Genomic DNA, 19,273 nt, shown 5'->3' with positions numbered 1-19,273 from the left:
TCTTTTGATTTGTTGAGGAAACTCTTTAGTGTTTTTCACAGTGACTGCACCAGTCTGCATTCCCAGCAGCACTCTAGTCTTATTTGCAAAGATTCTACCATGGTAAGACATATTGCATATTTCTCCCTTGACGAGAATTTCTTGAAGCATCATGAACTAGCTTGATCTGATGGATTTTGTGGAGAAACTTAAAAAGGGGTCTATGAAAAAGGACATTGTGGTGAGTTATGCTGTGCATGCAAACGAAGGGAACAGATGTGTACAGTCAGCCCAGTGTGGCCTGGGTTGCCTCTGTTGTTCTTCCCCTGGTTAGTGCTTTTCTCACTAACCCTCTTGTTACTGTGAGAAGACAGTGCTGTGTTGCTAACCCAGGCTTCTACAAGGTGGGGAAAAGTAGGTTTACAGTTGTGTGTGTGGAAAATAGTACAGTTATGTATAAATAATCATACAACCATAAAGCCTATGTTTCCCATACTCAACTGTAAACCTACTTTACCCCATGCTATGTATGGATTAAGTTGGCTTGGGGGAGGAAGTCTATGGATCTACTAGTTTCTCCTGATGGTAAGCTTTTAGGGTGCCTGGATCAATCTACCTTGGGCTTTTTGCTTCCATTGTGTATGAAGTGTGTGATCCAAGAGGCCAAGAGGCCACAAGAAGATAGCTCCTACAGATGGAATCTCCAAAGACACATATTTCATTTCTAGGCCAACATTTCACCTTATGAGATACTAGAGGCCCGGTGCACAAAAATTTGTGCACTTGGGTGGGCGGTCCCCTCAGCCCGGCCAGTGCCCTCTCTCAGTCTGGGACCCCTCGGGGGATGACCACCTGCTGGCTGAGGCCTGCTCCCTGGGGGATTGGGACTAAGATGGCAATCAGACATCCCTCTGGCAGCCCTCAGGGGATGTCCACTTGCCAGCAGGGAGCAGACCTAAGCTGCAGTCGGACATCCTTAGCGCTGCTGAGGAGGCAGGAGAGGCTCCCACCACCACCGCTGTACTGGCAGCCATCAGCCTGGCTTGTGGCTGAGCAGAGCTCCCCCTGTGAGAGCGCACTGACCACCAGGGGGCAGCTCCTGCATTGAGCGTCTGCCCCCTGGTGGTCCGTGTGTGTCATAGTGACCAGTCATTCCCAGTCTTTCTGCTGTAGGGGTCAGTTTGCATGTTACCCTTTTACTATATAGCAGGGGTCCTCAAACTACGGCCTGCGGGCCACATGCCAACACAAATATTGTAATTGTTCCCGTTTCGTTCTTTTACTTCAAAATAAGATATGTGCAGTGTGCATAGGAATTTGTTCATAGTGTTTTTTTCAAACTATCCTCTGGCCCTCCAACGGTCTGAGGGACAGTGAACTAGCCCCCTGTTTAAAAAGGTTGAGGACCCCTGCTATATAGGATAGAGGCCTGGTGCATGGGTGGGGGCTGGCTGGTTAACCCTGAATTGTGTCCCGGAACAGGGTGGGGGTCCAGCTTGGGTGCCTGGCCAGACTGGGTGAGGGGCTGATGGCTGTTTTCAGGCTGCTCGCACCCCCTTTAGGGTGGGGGTCCCCACTGTGGTGCCTGGCCCGCCTGGATGAGGTGCTGATGGCTGTTTTCAGGCTGCCTGCAACCCCTTAAGGGTTGGGGTCCCCACTGGGGTGCCTGGCCAGCCTGGATGAGGGGCTGATGGCTGTTTTCAGACTGCCGGCACCCCCTTCAGGGTGGGGGTTCCCATTTGGGTGCATGGCCAGCCTGGTTTAGGGGCTGATGGCTGTTTTCAGGCTGCCTGCACCCCCTTTAATGTGGGGGTCCCCCCTAGTGTGCCTGGCCAGCATGGATGTGGGGCTGAGGGCTGATTTCAGGCCGGGCGAGCCTGCAACTGAAGCTCCCAGTCACTCCTATTTTTCATTTTTTCTGTTTATTCTGGGATTTATTTACCTTCTGGAATGGAAACTTTGTTGTGGCTCCAGCTCCTAGGCCGGCTGGCTGAAAACAGGTACCTGGCATTTGTTTAGCTTCTATAAGTGCAACATTGTTGCCTAGACTGGAGCTCAGAGCCCGGCTGCGGCAGGCTGGGAACCTTGGGTAGCTCCATCACTGGAGCAAGCAAGCCTCATGTTCCCTTCAGCTGCCTGGCTTCCAGCCGCTATCTTTGCTGGCAGATAATTTGCATATCGCCCTAATTAGCCAATGGGAAGCAAAGCAGAGGTATGGTTAATTACCATGTTTGTCTATTATTAGATAAGAAGAGTTTTTGCAAAGATGGTGCATTCTTACCTGAGAAGGAATTGTGGGAAGTGTTGCAGTGTAGAGATATGGCTTAAAATTATAAACTTTTTCAAGGCTTTCCCTCTTGGAATCCTGCATTACATTGCTAAATTCCTGGTACTAATATGTAACATGAGACTAACACTACGAGCTAAATATCTGCCATCCAAACCAGTCTCTCCTTTTCCGTATTCCCGTGGTAATCATGGGAATCCCCAGCTACTGCAGTTAGGGGGCTCATCACCTGCGACCCAGTGTGCCTATTGCTCTTGCCAGTGGACATGGATGCTTCCCAGGATTTCTCTCTTGGGCTCCGCTCAGTTGATGGTGGTGTTTAGACAAGGCGGCATATGCAGCCTGGGATCATGCAGGAGGCCCTAGCTTGCCCTTCAAGTTAATGTTTAGGCTTCATCTGATGTTTGATCTCATGCACCAGTAAACTCTGGATGCTGTGTTCTGAAACCCAGGTGGGCGACCGATGGCCACTTACAAATACTGAAGCCTTCGGAGACAGGCCTCCAATGGAGGCTTCACTCTACTGCATGCAGTGTGACCTCAGCCCCTTGCTGAACCTCTCAGGTAAAGTGACACAGGGATACTGGCCTTGCATGTTGTGAAGGTTACCTGAAGTGGTGTAGTCATGGGCCTGGGCCTAGGTGTGGAGTCAGTGATAATATATTTCCCACGTCCTGTCCTGGGTGGGCCTCCTACTGCAGACGTTCACTTCTGTAGGCCCCTGTTATCAGCTGCCCCAGGAGAACTCTAAGCCCGTGCCACTCATCTGGTAGAGTCCCCTAATTTGTTCTCACTTTCTCCAACTACAATCATATATGTATGAGGCAACCCATACCATAGGAAATGTGTCCTGAATCTGTTTTCTGAAATACTTATCTAGTGGTCATGAGACATAAGGCCAACTTCCCAAGAGACTTTTTACATTTCTCCTGCTCAACCTAGACTCAGCTTCTGCCCTCTCAACTCTATTCAAATTTTCCTCTTTTAACACTAATCTCAGATCCTGCTTCTCACTTCTGCCGTATACCCACCTCCTGCTTCTCTTGATAAATCCATAACCTCTCCCCGCTTTTGGCCTTTGTGGCCATGGCCCAAGGTCCTTTCTTCCCACAGTGCTTACCGCTTGTCCCTCATTCGCCAATCCAACTTCCAATTCTTTCCTTATCATGCAGCCTTTGATCCTCATACCCACCAAAGAAAAAGCACACTTAACACCATCTCAAAACACAAAATACTTCTTTATTACTAAATGCTAATGTATAATACTCAATTTTATTAAGTTATAAAATATACCAAGATTGAGAAATTTCTATCTATCTATCTATCTATCTATGATCTATCTATCTCTCTATGGTCGGTCTATCTATCTATCTATCTATCTATCTATCTATCTATCTATCTATGGAAAAACAGCAGGTACCCAAATGCACCAGTACTCCCAGCATCTCCTACATCACATAGCCATAGTACAGAGAAATGTCCATTTCTTTTTCCCTCTCAATGAGTTGCTGCATTCCCCCCAATTTGGCAGCATTCTCACGCTCTAGTTGCGCCTTCCTCTTCATGGCCTCTCGATCTGCCCTCTGCTCATTTGTGATGGGTGTTGACATGGCTTGCCCCAGAACCTCAGATTTCCTCCATGGAATTGGTTGGAGGGCGAAATCCTGGAGTAGATCGTGGTTGTGAGGCTTGAGCGGAGTCCGGGGCTGGCTCACAGCGGAGTGAACAGGCTCCCGCTGGAAAGAAGCACAAGATGAGGTTTTGTAGGGCCCTGGCCTAGAAGCAGGAGGCTGAGGGGCACTAGGGCCGTCGCGGTTGTTCAGACCTGGTCCAGCTGAGTTGGCTGATACTGGCTGAGCTGATTTGGCAGGGCCTATCAGAGATGCAGGAGTTGGCAGGGATGCATTGACTGCAGCAGGCTTGGCTTTGTTGGTCACAGCAGGCCGACGTGATGCCAGAGACTGTGGCCTGCGAGGAACAGGTCGAACTTGAGGCTTGTCCATGGTTGGGAAAACCAATGGCACCAGCTTGACCTTCCCGGGAGAAGGCAGCTTGTCCTGGGATGGAGGTGGAGGCCCTTTGTCAGCACTTGCATCTGGTTTTTGGGGATTGACTTGAGTTTTCCCAGGACCTTTGCCCTCGCGGGGAGAAACCAGCCATGGTTTGGTAGCTGGGCGTGGCTGGGGGCCTTTGGGGTTGCTGGAGTTTCCCAGGCCCCGCGAGGAAGACAGGTCAGCTTTCTCATCCCTCTTCTTGCCCAGTGCATGGAAAACCTGCACAGACTCCAGCATGTGCATACCGAGGCCGCTGCGAGGCTTTTTGACGGCCTCTTGTGGCAGCTCAGGGTGACTTTTCTTCCTCTTCATCTTGGGAATGGCTGGCTTCTCCTCTGCCTTGACTTTGTTCCCTGACTGCTTCCTCTCCTCAGCTCTCTGGGAGTAGTTTTCCTTGTTTCTTTTGGTGTTTTCCTGCCCATGGCTCTTAGTATTGCTGGTCCTGCTGGCTGCAGCTTCCTGAGGTTTGCTGTTAGAATGCTTGGCCATGTTCGAAGGAGCCCTGCCACCAGCTGCAGCATTGCCAGGAACCAGTTTTCCCACAAACACACAATCTGGGCTGTCGGGCTTGATCTTGGCCTTGGGAGCATCACTGATAGACTCAGAGGCTTTGTGTTTGATCTTCCTGCCTTGATCAGAGCGAGTCTTTCTGACACTTGACTTTTTCTGCACTTCGTGCAACTTGAGGCCCCTGGTGTCTTTGGTTTTGATCACCTTGGGTCCTTGGGGCTGATCAAGGTCATCCAAGGAAGTGAAGACCTGTGGAAGGTGAATACCCTCCACCAGGGTGTCGATGTCTGCAAAACTGTCATTAGATTCAGTCCCATTTTCAAGTGTCCCTTGGTCCTTAAGACTCAGGCTATTCTTTGCCCAACCAGAGTTGTCACAACCAGGCTGCTCCTCTTGGCCAAGGGGATCAGTGCAGGCCAGCACCTGTGGACTGTCAGGGACTTCTAAAGGGAGCAGTGGAGCAGCTTCGTTTTCTGTTGGGATCTGGTACCCATTCCCGTGTTTGGAAAGCTTGGTTTTAATATTCTCCACATTCTTATTCTCTTTCTGTTCCTGGCTTGGAGCTGGAGGCAGTGCCAGGAGATTCCTAGGACCCTGGACGAGGGGTGCCATTGACATGTCCCCACTCTGAGGTGGTGGATAACTCTCAGGTACCTGGATATGTCTGTTACTGCCGGACTTGAGGAATTCTTGAGTAGGTGGTAAATAAAATAGTTGGCCTGGAAGTGGCAATGCCAGGGAAGTCTCCATCACTACAATGGAATCAAGGGGAAGTCGGTCAGTCCCTGGCAATAAGATGCTCCCTCAGCACCACCATTGCAGCAGTCATGTGTCCTCCAACAGTGGGAAAGGCATCCCTACGAGCTCTTTTGCAGGGTCATGAACAGCACCGTGTGCTCGGAGATAAAGGATTTTCTTTGCATTTCACAGGGTTGTTATAAGTCACATAAAAAATTACAGTCATTTTTAAGAAATGTTTCTCATTCTCATATGGAACCCTTCTAATTCTCTACTTTCCTGAGTGAATGAAAACACTTCACACCAAGGACTAAGACAGGGAAAGGAACTCTTCCTGACTAAGTCTATAAGCCAGGGGAGATAATGGCCTGTTTGCTTTGGACAAGATGTTGGAACACATGACCCTAAATCCAGGTGTCGACTCAGGAAGGGATGGAACGTTAAATGGGCACTATCACAATAATGTACTGAAAGGCCTTAGAAAGAGACAAACAATAAATCAAGGGAGTTTATTGCGGCATTGTAGTTCAGGAGGACTCATCAGGCAGGGCAGTGGACAGTGTGGTGTCCCTTGGTATGCTCTTGGAGTTCTCCTACATGGAGCATCCATGGCTGTAGTTTCCCACCTTCCCACCTCTGTCAGGTGTCCTCATAAGGAGTCTGACAATGGGGGGCATTGACTGAGGGTGGTAGTGGTTACAGTCACAGGACTTACATTCTAGCTGTCTGAGGACCCACCGCTTCCCAGCCGCAGAGTGACCCTAGCTTTGAATGCTGACCTTATTGCTCTTCCATGTTGCTGTTTGTACTCACCTTGAAAACCTGTCTTTGTGATGGGTTGAGGAGGCACAGAGTAGCAGATTCCACAGGTGGAGGCTGGTGGTATCATACTTGTGGACTGAGCCTCCTTTAGCACCATGACCATCCCTGGGTCAGGGACAGAGGCCCTGCTCTCTGTGTAAGACACAGAGCCATAGGGCGGCAGGTAGGGACCACCCTCTTCAGAGAGCAGAGGGTCCATTGTGCCTTGATTGTAGTAACACACATGATTTCCCACCTGGTAGGGATGTGACAGGCTCTGTCCCTGAATGGGTGCCCCCTGAACAAGGTTGACAGAAAGTGATGGATACTGAGGAGCCATATTATAGGCATCTGAGGGTTTATCACACTGGGACGCCCGAGACATAGAGGAGACAGTTGTGTCCTGGTCAGTGACAGTCACAGTGAAGTTTCTGAGTGATGATGACTTCTTTTCAGTGTCTCCTGTAAGAGCCCACTCAAAAACTTTCGGATTGGAAGCAGCTGGAATGGAGATAGGGCTCTGGCCAGGAATTCCAGACAACATGGTTGTGCAAGAATGTTGGTAAAAGTGGGCACCACCCATGAGAGGTTGGAAAGAGGTGCCAGAGGCTGATGGCAGGAGCCATGGTGAACTGTTGGCTGGAGCAGAGAAGCTGTAGAAATTACAGACACTTCCTGCATTGCTCTCCACAGGAAGAGAGCGTTGCAGAGGGGTTGAAATTCCAAGGAAAGGTGGATTTTTGCAATTCTCTGTAGGGAACAAGAGGGTGATGACAAAATGAAAGAGATTGATAAACAATATGTGTGAAAAACAGCATTATTTTAAGATTCTTGCTTTCAGCCCTAGCTCTTTTGCTTCAGTTGGGTAGAGCATTGGCCTGCGAGTCCAGGTTCAATTGCAGTCAAGAGCACAAGCCCAGGTTGCGGGCTCAATTCCCCAGTAAGGGGCCTGCAGAAGGCAGCCAATCAATGATTCTCTCTCATCATTGATGTTTCTCTCTCTCTCTGTGTCCCTCTCTCTCTCTCTCTCCCTCCCCCTTCCTCTCTGAAGTCAATAAAATAGAGATATCATGTACTGGTGGGGTCCCTCAGCCTGCCTGTGCCCTCTCACAATCCGGGGCCCCTGGGGGGATGTTGGACTGCTGGTTTTGGCCTGAGGGATGTTGTAGTGCACGAAGCAGCAGGTGGACCGGGAAGGAGCCCGAGCCAGGGCCAGGCGCTGAGCAGCTCCAGCGTGGTAGTGGCAGCACTGCCGCAGAGGTGGGAGAGGCTCCTTCCACTGCAGCTGCTCCAGCCCTGAGCCCAGGTGTCTTTTTCCCATCAGCCAGCTGAGCGTTGCTCCCACTGTGGGAGCACACTGACCACCAGGGGGCAGCTCCTGCGTTGAGCGTTTGCCCCTGATGGTCAGTGCGTGTCATAGCAGCCAGTCAACTCGTCATTCACTTTTTTGATCATTCAGTCGCTTAGGCGTTTATATATAATATAAAAACTTGAGCAAAAATGTACACAAGACCCGAGTGGTGTGGTTCATACATTGTTCTCTAGGCTAGAAACAACCACTCCCTGACCTATCTCGCTCTTGAACCTACAGTAGTATTGATTTGTATGCTCTGTCCTAGAATTAAAGCGTTTTAGAACCAGAAGTCCTTGGAGAATCCCTGTTCTAGCATTCTCTTTTTTTTTTTTTTTTTTAATCTAGTTTTCTTTTATTTTCTTTTTTCTTTTTTTTTTATTGCTTAAAGTATTACAAAGGGTATTACATATGTATCCATTTTATCCCCCCGCCCTAGACAGTCCCCTAGCCTCCCCTATCACCCAGTGTCTTATGTCCATTGGTTATGCTTATATGCATGCATACAAGTCCTTTAGTTGATCTCTTACCCCCCTACCTCCTGCCCCCCAACCCTCCCCGGCCTTCCCGCTGCAGTTTGACAATCTGTTTGAGGCAGCTCTGCCTCTGTATCTATTATTGTTCAAAAGTTTATAATGGTCTCTATTGTCCATGAATGAGTGAGATCATGTGGTATTTTTCCTTTATTGACTGGCTTATTTCACTTAGCATAATGCTCTCCAGTTCCATCCATGACGTTGCAAATGGTAAGAGTTCCTTCCTTTTTACAGCAGCATAGTATTCCATCGTGTAGATGTACCACAGTTTTCTAATCCATTCATCTACTGATGGGCACTTAGGCTGTTTCCAGATCTTAGCTATGGTGAATTGTGCTGCTATGAACATAGGGGTGCATATATCCTTTCTGATTGGTGTTTCTGGTTTCTTGGGATATATTCCTAGAAGTGGGATCACAGGGTCAAATGGGAGTTCCATTTTCAGTTTTTTAAGGAAACTCCATACTGTCTTCCATAGTGGCTGCACCAGTCTGCATTCCCACCAGCAGTGCACAAGTGTTCCTTTTTCTCCACATCCTCTCCAGCACTTGTCGTTTGTTGATTTGTTGATGATAGCCAGTCTGACAGGTGTGAGATGGTACCTCATTGTTGTTTTGATTTGCATCTCTCGGATGATTAGTGACTTTGAGCATGTTTTCATATGTCTCTTGGCTTTCTGGATGTCCTCTTTTGAAAGGTGTCTATTTAGGTCCTTTGCCCATTTTTTGATTGGATTGTTTATCTTCCTTTTGTTAAGTTGTATGAGTTCCCTATAAATTTTGGAGATTAGGTCCTTATCAGATATGACATTGGCAAATATGTTTTCCCACACAGTGGGTTTTCTCGTTGTTTTGTTGATGGTTTCTTTTGTTGTGCAGAAGCTTTTTATTTTGATGTAGTCCCATTTGTTCATTTTTTCTTTAGTTTCAAGTGCCCTAGGAGCTGTATCAGTGAAGAAATTGCTTCGGCATATGTCTGAGATTTTGTTGCCTTTGGATTCTTCTAGAATTTTTATGGTATCCTGTCGTACATTTAAGTCCTTTATCCATTTTGAGTTTATTTTTGTGTATGGTGTAAGTTGGTGGTCTAGTTTCATTTTCTTGCATATATCTGTCCAATTTTCCCAACACCATTTATTGAAGAGACTATCTTGGCTCCATTGTATGTTCTTGCCTCCTTTGTCAAATATTAATTGAGCATATTGGTTCGGGCCGATTTCTGGGCTCTCTATTCTATTCCATTGATCTATATGCCTATTCTTGTGCCAGTACCAGGCAGTTTTGAGAACAGTGGCTTTGTAATACAACTTGATATCTGGTATTGAGATCCCACCTACTTTGTTCTTTTTCAGGATTGCTGCAGCTATTCGGGGTCTTTTTTTATTCCAGATGAATTTTTGGAAAGTTCGTTCTAGATCTCTGAAGTATGCTGTTGGTACTTTAATGGGAAGTGCGTTGAATTTATAGATTGCTTTGGGTAGTATGGACATTTTAATGATGTTGATTCTACCAATCCATGAACACGGTATGTTCTTCCATCTGTTTATGTCTTCCTCTATGTCTTTTTTCAACGTCTTGTAGTTTTCTGAGTAGAGGTCTTTTACCTCTTTAGTTAAGTTTATTCCTAGGAAGCTTAGTTTTTTCGGTGCAATGGTAAACGGGATTGTTTTTATAATCTCTCTTTCTGAAAGTTCACTATTGGTGTATAGAAATGCCTCAGATTTCTTGGGGTTAATTTTGTATCCTGCTACATTGCCAAATTCATGTATTAAGTCTAGTAGCTTTTTGATGGAATCTCTAGGGTTTTGTATGTATAATATCATGTCGTCTGCAAATAAGGACAGTTTTACTTCCTCTTTTCCAATTTGGATGCCTTTTATTTCTTCTTCTTGCCGAATTGCAGTGGCTAACACTTCCAGTACTATGTTGAACAGGAGTGGTGAGAGGGGGCATCCCTGTCTTGTTCCTGTTCTTAGGGGAAATGGTGTTAGTTTTTGTCCGTTGAGTATGATGTTGGCTGTGGGCCTGTCATATATGGCTTTTATTATGTTGAGGTATGATCCTTCTACTCCCACCTTGCTGAGAGTTTTTATCAAAAATGGGTGTTGAATTTTGTCAAATGCTTTTTCTGCATCAATTGATATGACCATGTGGTTTTTTTCTTTCAATTTGTTTATGTGATGTATCACGTTTATTGATTTGCGGATATTGTACCATCCTTGCATCCCTGGGATAAATCCTACTTGGTCATGGTGTATGATCTTTCTGATGTACTGCTGGATCCGATTTGCTAAGATTTTGTTGAGGATTTTGGCATCTATGTTCCTGTTCTAGCATTCTCATTTCACGAGTGAGGAAACTACGGTTCGGTTCTCTCCCTACGTTAGTATTAGTACCTGCTTCCATAACCTAAACATCCCCACTTGCTTGCCAGAGCTCTGCGCATTACACTGCCACCATGTAAGAGCAATAGAACTGTTGCAAATGTTTGTTTGTCCATGGGAAGACAGCACATCAATTGTCATAATAATCTTCAGCGTCTCATTTTGCCTGTGCCCTTCACATGCTCTTCCTATAATTCTCATAGAAGCTCAGTGCAGTTGGTAAACTTGAAGGGTCTTTCTTACTGTCTTTATGCCTGATTTCTGATCCTACCTCAAAATGGCTATCTGACGGTGAGTTTCTCAAGAAGTGAGGCACGTGGCAAACGTCAAAGCCTAATAAATTTACTACAGAATGAAGTTCTGTTTCATACATCAGTATCATAAAAGTAAATATTGCCTATTCTATTTTAGTGAATACTGTTAACCAGAAACAACCCACAAGAGGTGATTTTGTGCAAGTTCTTAGCCAGTACATGTGGACAGAGGAGATATATCAGTAGAAAATGCATAACAAGCAGCACACTGCAATCACTGTTGATGTATATGTGCCTCCTATAAATGCAGACCAATAGTTCAGTAAAAACTAGTTTAAAGCACAGAGCAAAGTAAATGTAAAGGAATTGCATTATTGTAATCATTTGTGTTTCTCTGACTATACCCCAGTGAATAAGAAATACTTAGTATATTAGATATTTGTATTTCAATTAAAGTAACCTTATAACAAAGAGAAGAGAACAGTTGAAATGTATCATGAAAGTTTTTATATTTATCTTAAAACCTAGATTGTCATCATCTTCAATCCAGGAAAGGATGTTGTACCCAAAGTCTTAAAACCATCATCAATAGATTTCAATTCAAAAAACACACATTAATATAGGAATCCCCGATCAACCAAAGGACTTGTATGCATGCATATAAGCATAACCAATGGACATAAGACACTGGGGGGTAGGGGAGGACAGGGGATTGTCAAGGGCGGAGGAAAAAAAGAGACATATGTAATACTCTTTGTAATACTTTAAGCAATAAAAACCAAAAACAAAAACAAAAAATCAATAAAAAAATATTTAAAAAAATATAGGAATCCCGAAGAGAATCTAAACAATTGTTTTGTGAGAAATATGAAATTAGCGAAGCGAGGCTTGATGCTCTCTTGTTTTCCGTAAGCAGCTCTGACCTGAAATGAGGCAATGGCTGTGTATCAGTGTGCTCTCTGCGTTAGGAAGAAAATAACTTTGAAGATGAAGAGCATCTTTGACTTCGAACATACTAATCACACAAAGGATGTGTTCTTTCTGTTTCTATTTAGGACATATCTTTCTTTTAGGTCTTAAATTATTTTGTTTACTAGACCAAACATTGTCATAGTTTAAAAATCAGAATGAATTGAAACACTGAAAATTCTGTTATTTCCAATGCCCTAAATCAGTGGTCGGCAAACTCATTAGTCAACAGATCCAAATATGTACAGTACCACGATTGAAATTTCTTTTGAGTGACAAATATTTTAAACTTAAACTATATAGGTAGGTACATTGTTATTAACTTAATTAGGGAACTCCTAAGGCTTAGGAAGAGCCACACTCAAGGGGCCAAAGAGCCGCATGTGGCTCGCGAGCCGCAGTTTGCCGACCATGGCCCTAGATAATCGCCTTTCTTAGTTTCTTGTCTATAAGAAACATCATTTCGGAAATACATTTTTAAATGTTTATATTGCAAACTGTCACATGCCATCTGCGTTCAGAGAGGCAATAAGAAAACAGGCAACTAAATAGGATTGTTTTGCTACACTGCTTTGGCTAGTGGTACCCTACCCCAGTCTTACTTTCCTTCCTATTCTATCAATGTAAGCATTTGCTGAGACCCGCATTACTTTGCCCTCGTCCGAGCTGATTTCACCCTATGCTCTTTCTGCTTTCATTTAAAATCGTTGGTTCCCTCCCATATTCCATTCCAAACTACTCTTTTTGTTCTCATGAGCTCTTTCATGTTCTCCTTGTTCATTGTTATACTGCCCCCTCCTTCCTGCTTGTGTATTTCCCTCCCTCTTGGTTCCCGTTGGCCTGTGCTGACGAAACCAGTTCTAATTTTTTTACATTGAAATACTTGCCTTCCTATAGCCCAGTTCTCTCCATCCTCTCTCCCTATTTCCTCTGTTATCCTCTTTTAGATAGAAAATTCCAAAACCACATGAATATTACTTTTGGAACAGCACTCAATTTAAAATACTAAAGTTGAAACCTTGGTGGTTGGAGATCTTTACACATGAGACTATATATATTTTGCTAGTTTTCTACATGACTTAGGTTTTCTTTCTATTGCTGTTGAAACACTGTCAAGAAGTCTTGATTTCATTGTCAACAGGAGTGTTCTCTAAATCTCCATATTAGAAAAGGAAGGGATTAGAGTCCACAACCAATTTAACATCCGAATGTGGCAGATGAGGAAAAATCATTTTTTGTGAGAGATTCAATGACTTGTCCAAAGTCACATTGCTTGTAGATGTCAAAATCTAAACTGAAATTAGGTCTGCAGACTTCTATATCATATTTCCCCAAATGACTCTATGCTTTTTTGACACTATTGGTAAATTTAGGTACAAATAACAATCCAATGAAAAACTTCAAAAAGGTTCTTTCCTTACCTGACATGGTCAGAGAAGAGGAGCAAATATCAACTGTAGATGCAAGGAATGAAGATATCTTAGTGGCTGAAGCCAAAGAGCACATGTGTCCAGTACGAAGGTCACTGATCATACTGGCCACTGGTCACTGGTCACCAGTTACTGGTCACTGGTCCGTTGCGATGATCCAAATTTATTTACAGACAACTCCATGGGCACCCCAAGATTCTACCAGGTGGTGGTAGGTTTGGTGGGAGAATGATGTCACAAAGCAGGCAGTTTAAAGGGATGAGAGAGCCAATCGGGAGGTCAGGTTCCCAAGAAGACAGGATTGGATAGCGGGAGCTGTAGGGGAGCTAAACCAACACCTAAATGGCTGAGCTCTCAGGACACATGGGCTAGATGACCATACAGCTGTGATAGTCTCACTTTCCCCAGGCTCTTATGTTAGGGAAATGATGTCAATGTTTGTTGCACACATTCATGAATATGATTAACTACTAGTTGCTTATATTCTCCATATTATACTGTATAACATGTTTATCATTTTATATATTGCTACTATCTTAGAGAGAATGGAAAGGGACATCTAGGTTGCACACTTACAGTTGTTCTGAAATCATACCAGTCCATCTCATAAGTGAATTTACTGTGGCTTTTGAGGAGAAAAGGAAGGGATTAAGGAGCTCTTTGTGTCCGTTGGTTGAGCAGTTAAATGAAGTTTCTTGAGTGTATTTTGTGCAGAATGCTGTGGTCCAAGGCTCTTCTCTTGTAGTTTCTTCTCCTTGAATCCTACCTTCCCTGGGTTGGGCAGGGCCAGCCCAGGTGGACTTGCATCTCCTACCACTCTCATTGTTTCTCCTTCTTCATCGTAGGCACTGTTTGTAGGTGGACAAGCTTTGATCTTGCATTCTGACGCTCCTGGATGTTACTCCCTGTCCACTTCCAGCAGCAGGGTCTTCTTTGTAGTGTCTGATGCCTCCCCCAATGGACTCTGTCCATTACAAGCAACGACCACAGAGCTAGGAGTCAGCTGACTGCCATCATTTCCTCTTCCAGCCTTTGGTTGCACTTCTTCTGCCCGTAATTTGCTCCCTCTGGTTCCTTGGGCCATGTCGGCTTCCTGCCATCCTGCTGTATTATATGGGAGAGGCCTTCACCATGTTTTCCCTTCTCCTTCTCTCATAAAGTGGATCCGGTGTGGCAGTTACTGCAGTCTCCTCCCCCTTTGCAAACAGCCGCTGTAGAACTTTGGGCCTCCAGGATTCTCTGTCTGCCATGCTTGGGTGCAAATCCTGGATAAAGTGACGAGGAGACTAGTTAGAGAAAGACGAGGACATTCTTGGAGACTCGGGGACAGGCACAGTGAAATTGTACAGGACAAAAGAGATTCATGTGGATGTTTTAGGTTCTGTGAATAATATGTTTACACATTTTGGTCTCGTTTTGTATTAAGAGAACAGACAATTTACATGTGCACACAACTTATCTAGTGCAACAAATGCAAGGAATTTTGCTCACTACAATTATAATCTTCAATATATTTTCATTTTCTTTTATGTCATATTAGCTCAGTTATATAAATCATTGGTGTGTTTGCAGAACAGAGATTGTCGGTATGCTGTGTGTCAATGCTCTGGTTTTGTTCATTTGTTTTTTCCCAGTCGTACTTTTTATTTATTTATTCATCTTTATTGTTGTATTAGAGATGTCCCCTTTATTTTCTATTTTGTCTTTCCCTCCATTGAACCCCTCCACCCACCCCACCCCTGCCCACCCGCCTTCTACCTTCACCGCTCCATTTTCTGTGTCCATGGGCTATGCATACATGCATACAAGTTCCCCAGTTCATCACACCACACCCACACCCACACCTTCCCTCTAAATTTTGTCAATCCGTTCCATGCTTCTGTATCTCTAGGTCTACTTTGCTCATCAGTTTATTTTGTTCATTAGATTCCACATATGAGTGAGATTATGTAATACCTGTCTTTCTCTGGCTTATTTGGCTCAGCATATTACTCTCCAGGTCTATCCATGCTTTGCAAGTGGTAAGAGTTCTTTCCTTTTTTACAGCCGCATAGTATTTCATTGTGTAAATGTACCACTGCTGTTTTATCCACTCATCTGCTCATGGGGACTTGGCCTGTTTCCCAAATCTTAGCTACTTTAATTTGTGCTGCTTTGAACATAGGTGGGCATATATTCGTTTTGATTGGTGTTTCTGGTTTCTTAGGATATAGTCCTAGAAATGGGATCACTAGGTCAAATGAAAGTTCTATCTTTTGATTTGTTGAGGAAACTCTTTAGTGTTTTTCACAGTGACTGCACCAGTCTGCATTCCCAGCAGCACCCTAGTCTTATTTGCAAAGATTCTACCATGGTAAGACATATTGCATATTTCTCCTTTGACGAGAATTTCTTGAAGCATCATGAACTAGCTTGATCTGATGGATTTTGTGGAGAAACTTAAAAAGGGGTCTGTGAAAAAGGACATTGTGGTGAGTTATGCTGTGCACACAAACAAAAGGAACAGATGTGTACAGTCAGCCCAGTGTGGCCTGGGTTGCCTCTGTTGTTCTTCCCCTGGTTAGTGCTTTTCTCACTAACCCTCTTGTTACTGTGAGAAGACAGTGCTGTGTTGCTAACCCAGGCTTCTACAAGGTGGGGAAAAGTAGGTTTGCAGTTGTGTGTGTGGAAAATAGTACAATTATGTATAAATAATCATACAACCATAAAGTCTGTGTTTCCCATACTCAACTGTAAACCTACTTTACCCCATGCTATCTATGGATTAAGCTGGCTTGGGGGAGGAAGTCTATGGATCTAGTAGTTTCTCCTGATGGTAAGCTTTTAGGGTGCCTGGATCAATCTACCTTGGGCTTTTTGCTTCCATTGTGTATGAAGTGTGTGATCCAAGAGGCCAAGAGGCCACAAGAAGATAGCTCTTACAGATGGAATCTCCAAAGACACATATTTCATTTCTAGGCCAACATTTCACCTTATGAGATACTAGAGGCCCGGTGCACAAAAATTTGTGCACTTGGGTGGGCGGTCCCCTCAGCCCGGCCAGTGCCCTCTCTCTGTCTGGGACCCCTCGGAGGATGACCACCTGCTGGCTGAGGCCTGCTCCCTGGGGGATTGGGACTAAGATGGCAATCAGACATCCCTCTGGCAGCCCTCAGGGGATGTCCACTTGCCAGCAGGGAGCAGACCTAAGCTGCAGTCGGACATCCTTAGCGCTGCTGAGGAGGCAGGAGAGGCTCCCACCACCACCGCTGTACTGGCAGCCATCAGCCTGGCTTGTGGCTGAGCAGAGCTCCCCCTGTGAGAGCGCACTGACCACCAGGGGGCAGCTCCTGCATTGAGCGTCTGCCCCCTGGTGGTCCGTGTGTGTCATAGTGACCAGTCATTCCCAGTCTTTCTGCTGTAGGGGTCAGTTTGCATATTACCCTTTTACTATATAGCAGGGGTCCTCAAACTACGGCCTGCGGGCCACATGCAAACACAAATATTGTAATTGTTCCCGTTTCGTTCTTTTACTTCAAAATAAGATATGTGCAGTGTGCATAGGAATTTGTTCATAGTGTTTTTTTCAAACTATCCTCTGGCCCTCCAACGGTCTGAGGGACAGTGAACTAGCCCCCTGTTTAAAAAGGTTGAGGACCCCTGCTGTATAGGATAGAGGCCTGGTGCATGGGTGGGGGCTGGCTGGTTAACCCTGAATGGTGTCCCGGAACAGGGTGGGGGTCCAGCTTGGGTGCCTGGCCAGACTGGGTGAGGGGCTGATGGCTGTTTTCAGGCTGCTCGCACCCCCTTTAGGGTGGGGGTCCCCACTGTGGTGCCTGGCCCGCCTGGGTGAGGTGCTGATGGCTGTTTTCAGGCTGCCTGCAACCCCTTAAGGGTTGGGGTCCCCACTGGGGTGCCTGGCCAGCCTGGATGAGGGGCTGATGGCTGTTTTCAGACTGCCGGCACCCCCTTCAGGGTGGGGGTTCCCATTTGGGTGCATGGCCAGCCTGGATGAGGGGCTGATGGCTGTTTTCAGGCTGCCTGCACCCCCTTTAATGTGGGGGTCCCCCCTAGTGTGCCTGGCCAGCATGGATGTGGGGCTGAGGGCTGATTTCAGGCCGGGCGAGCCTGCAACTGAAGCTCCCAGTCACTCCTATTTTTCATTTTTTCTGTTTATTCTGGGATTTATTTACCTTCTGGAATGGAAACTTTGTTGTGGCTCCAGCTCCTAGGCCGGCTGGCTGAAAACAGGTACCTGGCATTTGTTTAGCTTCTATAAGTGCAACATTGTTGCCTAGACTGGAGCTCAGAGCCCGGCTGCAGCAGGCTGGGAACCTTGGGTAGCTCCATCACTGGAGCAAGCAAGCCTCATGTTCCCTTCAGCTGCCTGGCTTCCAGCCGCTATCTTTGCTGGCAGATAATTTGCATATCGCCCTAATTAGCCAATGGGAAGCAAAGCAGAGGTATGGTTAATTACCATGTTTGTCTATTATTAGATAAGAAGAGTTTTTGCAAAGATGGTGCATTCTTACCTGAGAAGGAATTGTGGGAAGTGTTGCAGTGTAGAGATATGGCTTAAAATTATAAACTTTTTCAAGGCTTTCCCTCTTGGAATCCTGCATTACATTGCTAAATTCCTGGTACTAATATGTAACATGAGACTAACACTACGAGCTAAATATCTGCCATCCAAACCAGTCTCTCCTTTTCCGTATTCCCGTGGTAATCATGGGAATCCCCAGCTACTGCAGTTAGGGGGCTCATCACCTGCGACCCAGTGTGCCTATTGCTCTTGCCAGTGGACATGGATGCTTCCCAGGATTTCTCTCTTGGGCTCCGCTCAGTTGATGGTGGTGTTTAGACAAGGCGGCATATGCAGCCTGGGATCATGCAGGAGGCCCTAGCTTGCCCTTCAAGTTAATGTTTAGGCTTCATCTGATGTTTGATCTCATGCACCAGTAAACTCTGGATGCTGTGTTCTGAAACCCAGGTGGGCGACCGATGGCCACTTACAAATACTGAAGCCTTCGGAGACAGGCCTCCAATGGAGGCTTCACTCTACTGCATGCAGTGTGACCTCAGCCCCTTGCTGAACCTCTCAGGTAAAGTGACACAGGGATACTGGCCTTGCATGTTGTGAAGGTTACCTGAAGTGGTGTAGTCATGGGCCTGGGCCTAGGTGTGGAGTCAGTGATAATGTATTTCCCACGTCCTGTCCTGGGTGGGCCTCCTACTGCAGACGTTCACTTCTGTAGGCCCCTGTTATCAGCTGCCCCAGGAGAACTCTAAGCCCGTGCCACTCATCTGGTAGAGTCCCCTAATTTGTTCTCACTTTCTCCAACTACAATCATATATGTATGAGGCAACCCATACCATAGGAAATGTGTCCTGAATCTGTTTTCTGAAATACTTATCTAGTGGTCATGAGACATAAGGCCAACTTCCCAAGAGACTTTTTACATTTCTCCTGCTCAACCTAGACTCAGCTTCTGCCCTCTCAACTCTATTCAAATTTTCCTCTTTTAACACTAATCTCAGATCCTGCTTCTCACTTCTGCCGTATACCCACCTCCTGCTTCTCTTGATAAATCCATAACCTCTCCCCGCTTTTGGCCTTTGTGGCCATGGCCCAAGTTCCTTTCTTCCCACAGTGCTTACCGCTTGTCCCTCATTCGCCAATCCAACTTCCAATTCTTTCCTTATCATGCAGCCTTTGATCCTCATACCCACCAAAGAAAAAGCACACTTAACACCATCTCAAAACACAAAATACTTCTTTATTACTAAATGCTAATGTACATTACTTACTCAATTTTATTAAGTTATAAAATATACCAAGATTGAGAAATTTCTATCTATCTATCTATCTATCTATCTATCTATCTATCTATGATCTATCTATCTCTCTATGGTCTATCTATCTATCTATCTATCTATCTATCTATCTATATATCTATGGAAAAACAGCAGGTACCCAAATGCACCAGTACTCCCAGCATCTC

General features: G+C 45.5%; 1 protein-coding gene across 1 annotated transcript; it reads right to left on the bottom strand.

Moving 5' to 3' along the window:
• Window positions 1–3,714: 3,714 nt before the first annotated feature.
• On the bottom strand, window positions 3,715–13,290 carry LOC132236625 (uncharacterized protein C2orf78-like). Its single transcript, XM_059699720.1, has 3 exons — window positions 13,284–13,290; window positions 6,382–7,119; window positions 3,715–5,582 (listed from the first exon to the last, which is right to left on the bottom strand). The coding sequence occupies exons 1-3, from the start codon at window positions 13,288–13,290 to the stop codon at window positions 3,715–3,717; spliced, it is 2,613 nt and encodes an 870-aa protein (XP_059555703.1).
• Between the last annotated feature and the right edge of the window lie 5,983 nt (window positions 13,291–19,273).

This window comes from Myotis daubentonii, chromosome 6 (assembly GCF_963259705.1).
Source record: "Myotis daubentonii chromosome 6, mMyoDau2.1, whole genome shotgun sequence".
Classification (NCBI taxonomy): Eukaryota; Metazoa; Chordata; class Mammalia; order Chiroptera; family Vespertilionidae; genus Myotis; species Myotis daubentonii.
Note: the sequence above shows the minus strand (reverse complement) of the source record. Positions and strands in the feature narration are given on the sequence as shown.

Bases quoted from the DNA above. Each gene is read 5' to 3' on its own strand.
- LOC132236625 (XM_059699720.1), bottom strand. The intron at 5,583-6,381 runs GTGAGTACAAAC...ATTCCATTGTAG, and splicing joins CACAAAGACAGGTTTTCAAG to TGATGGAGACTTCCCTGGCA.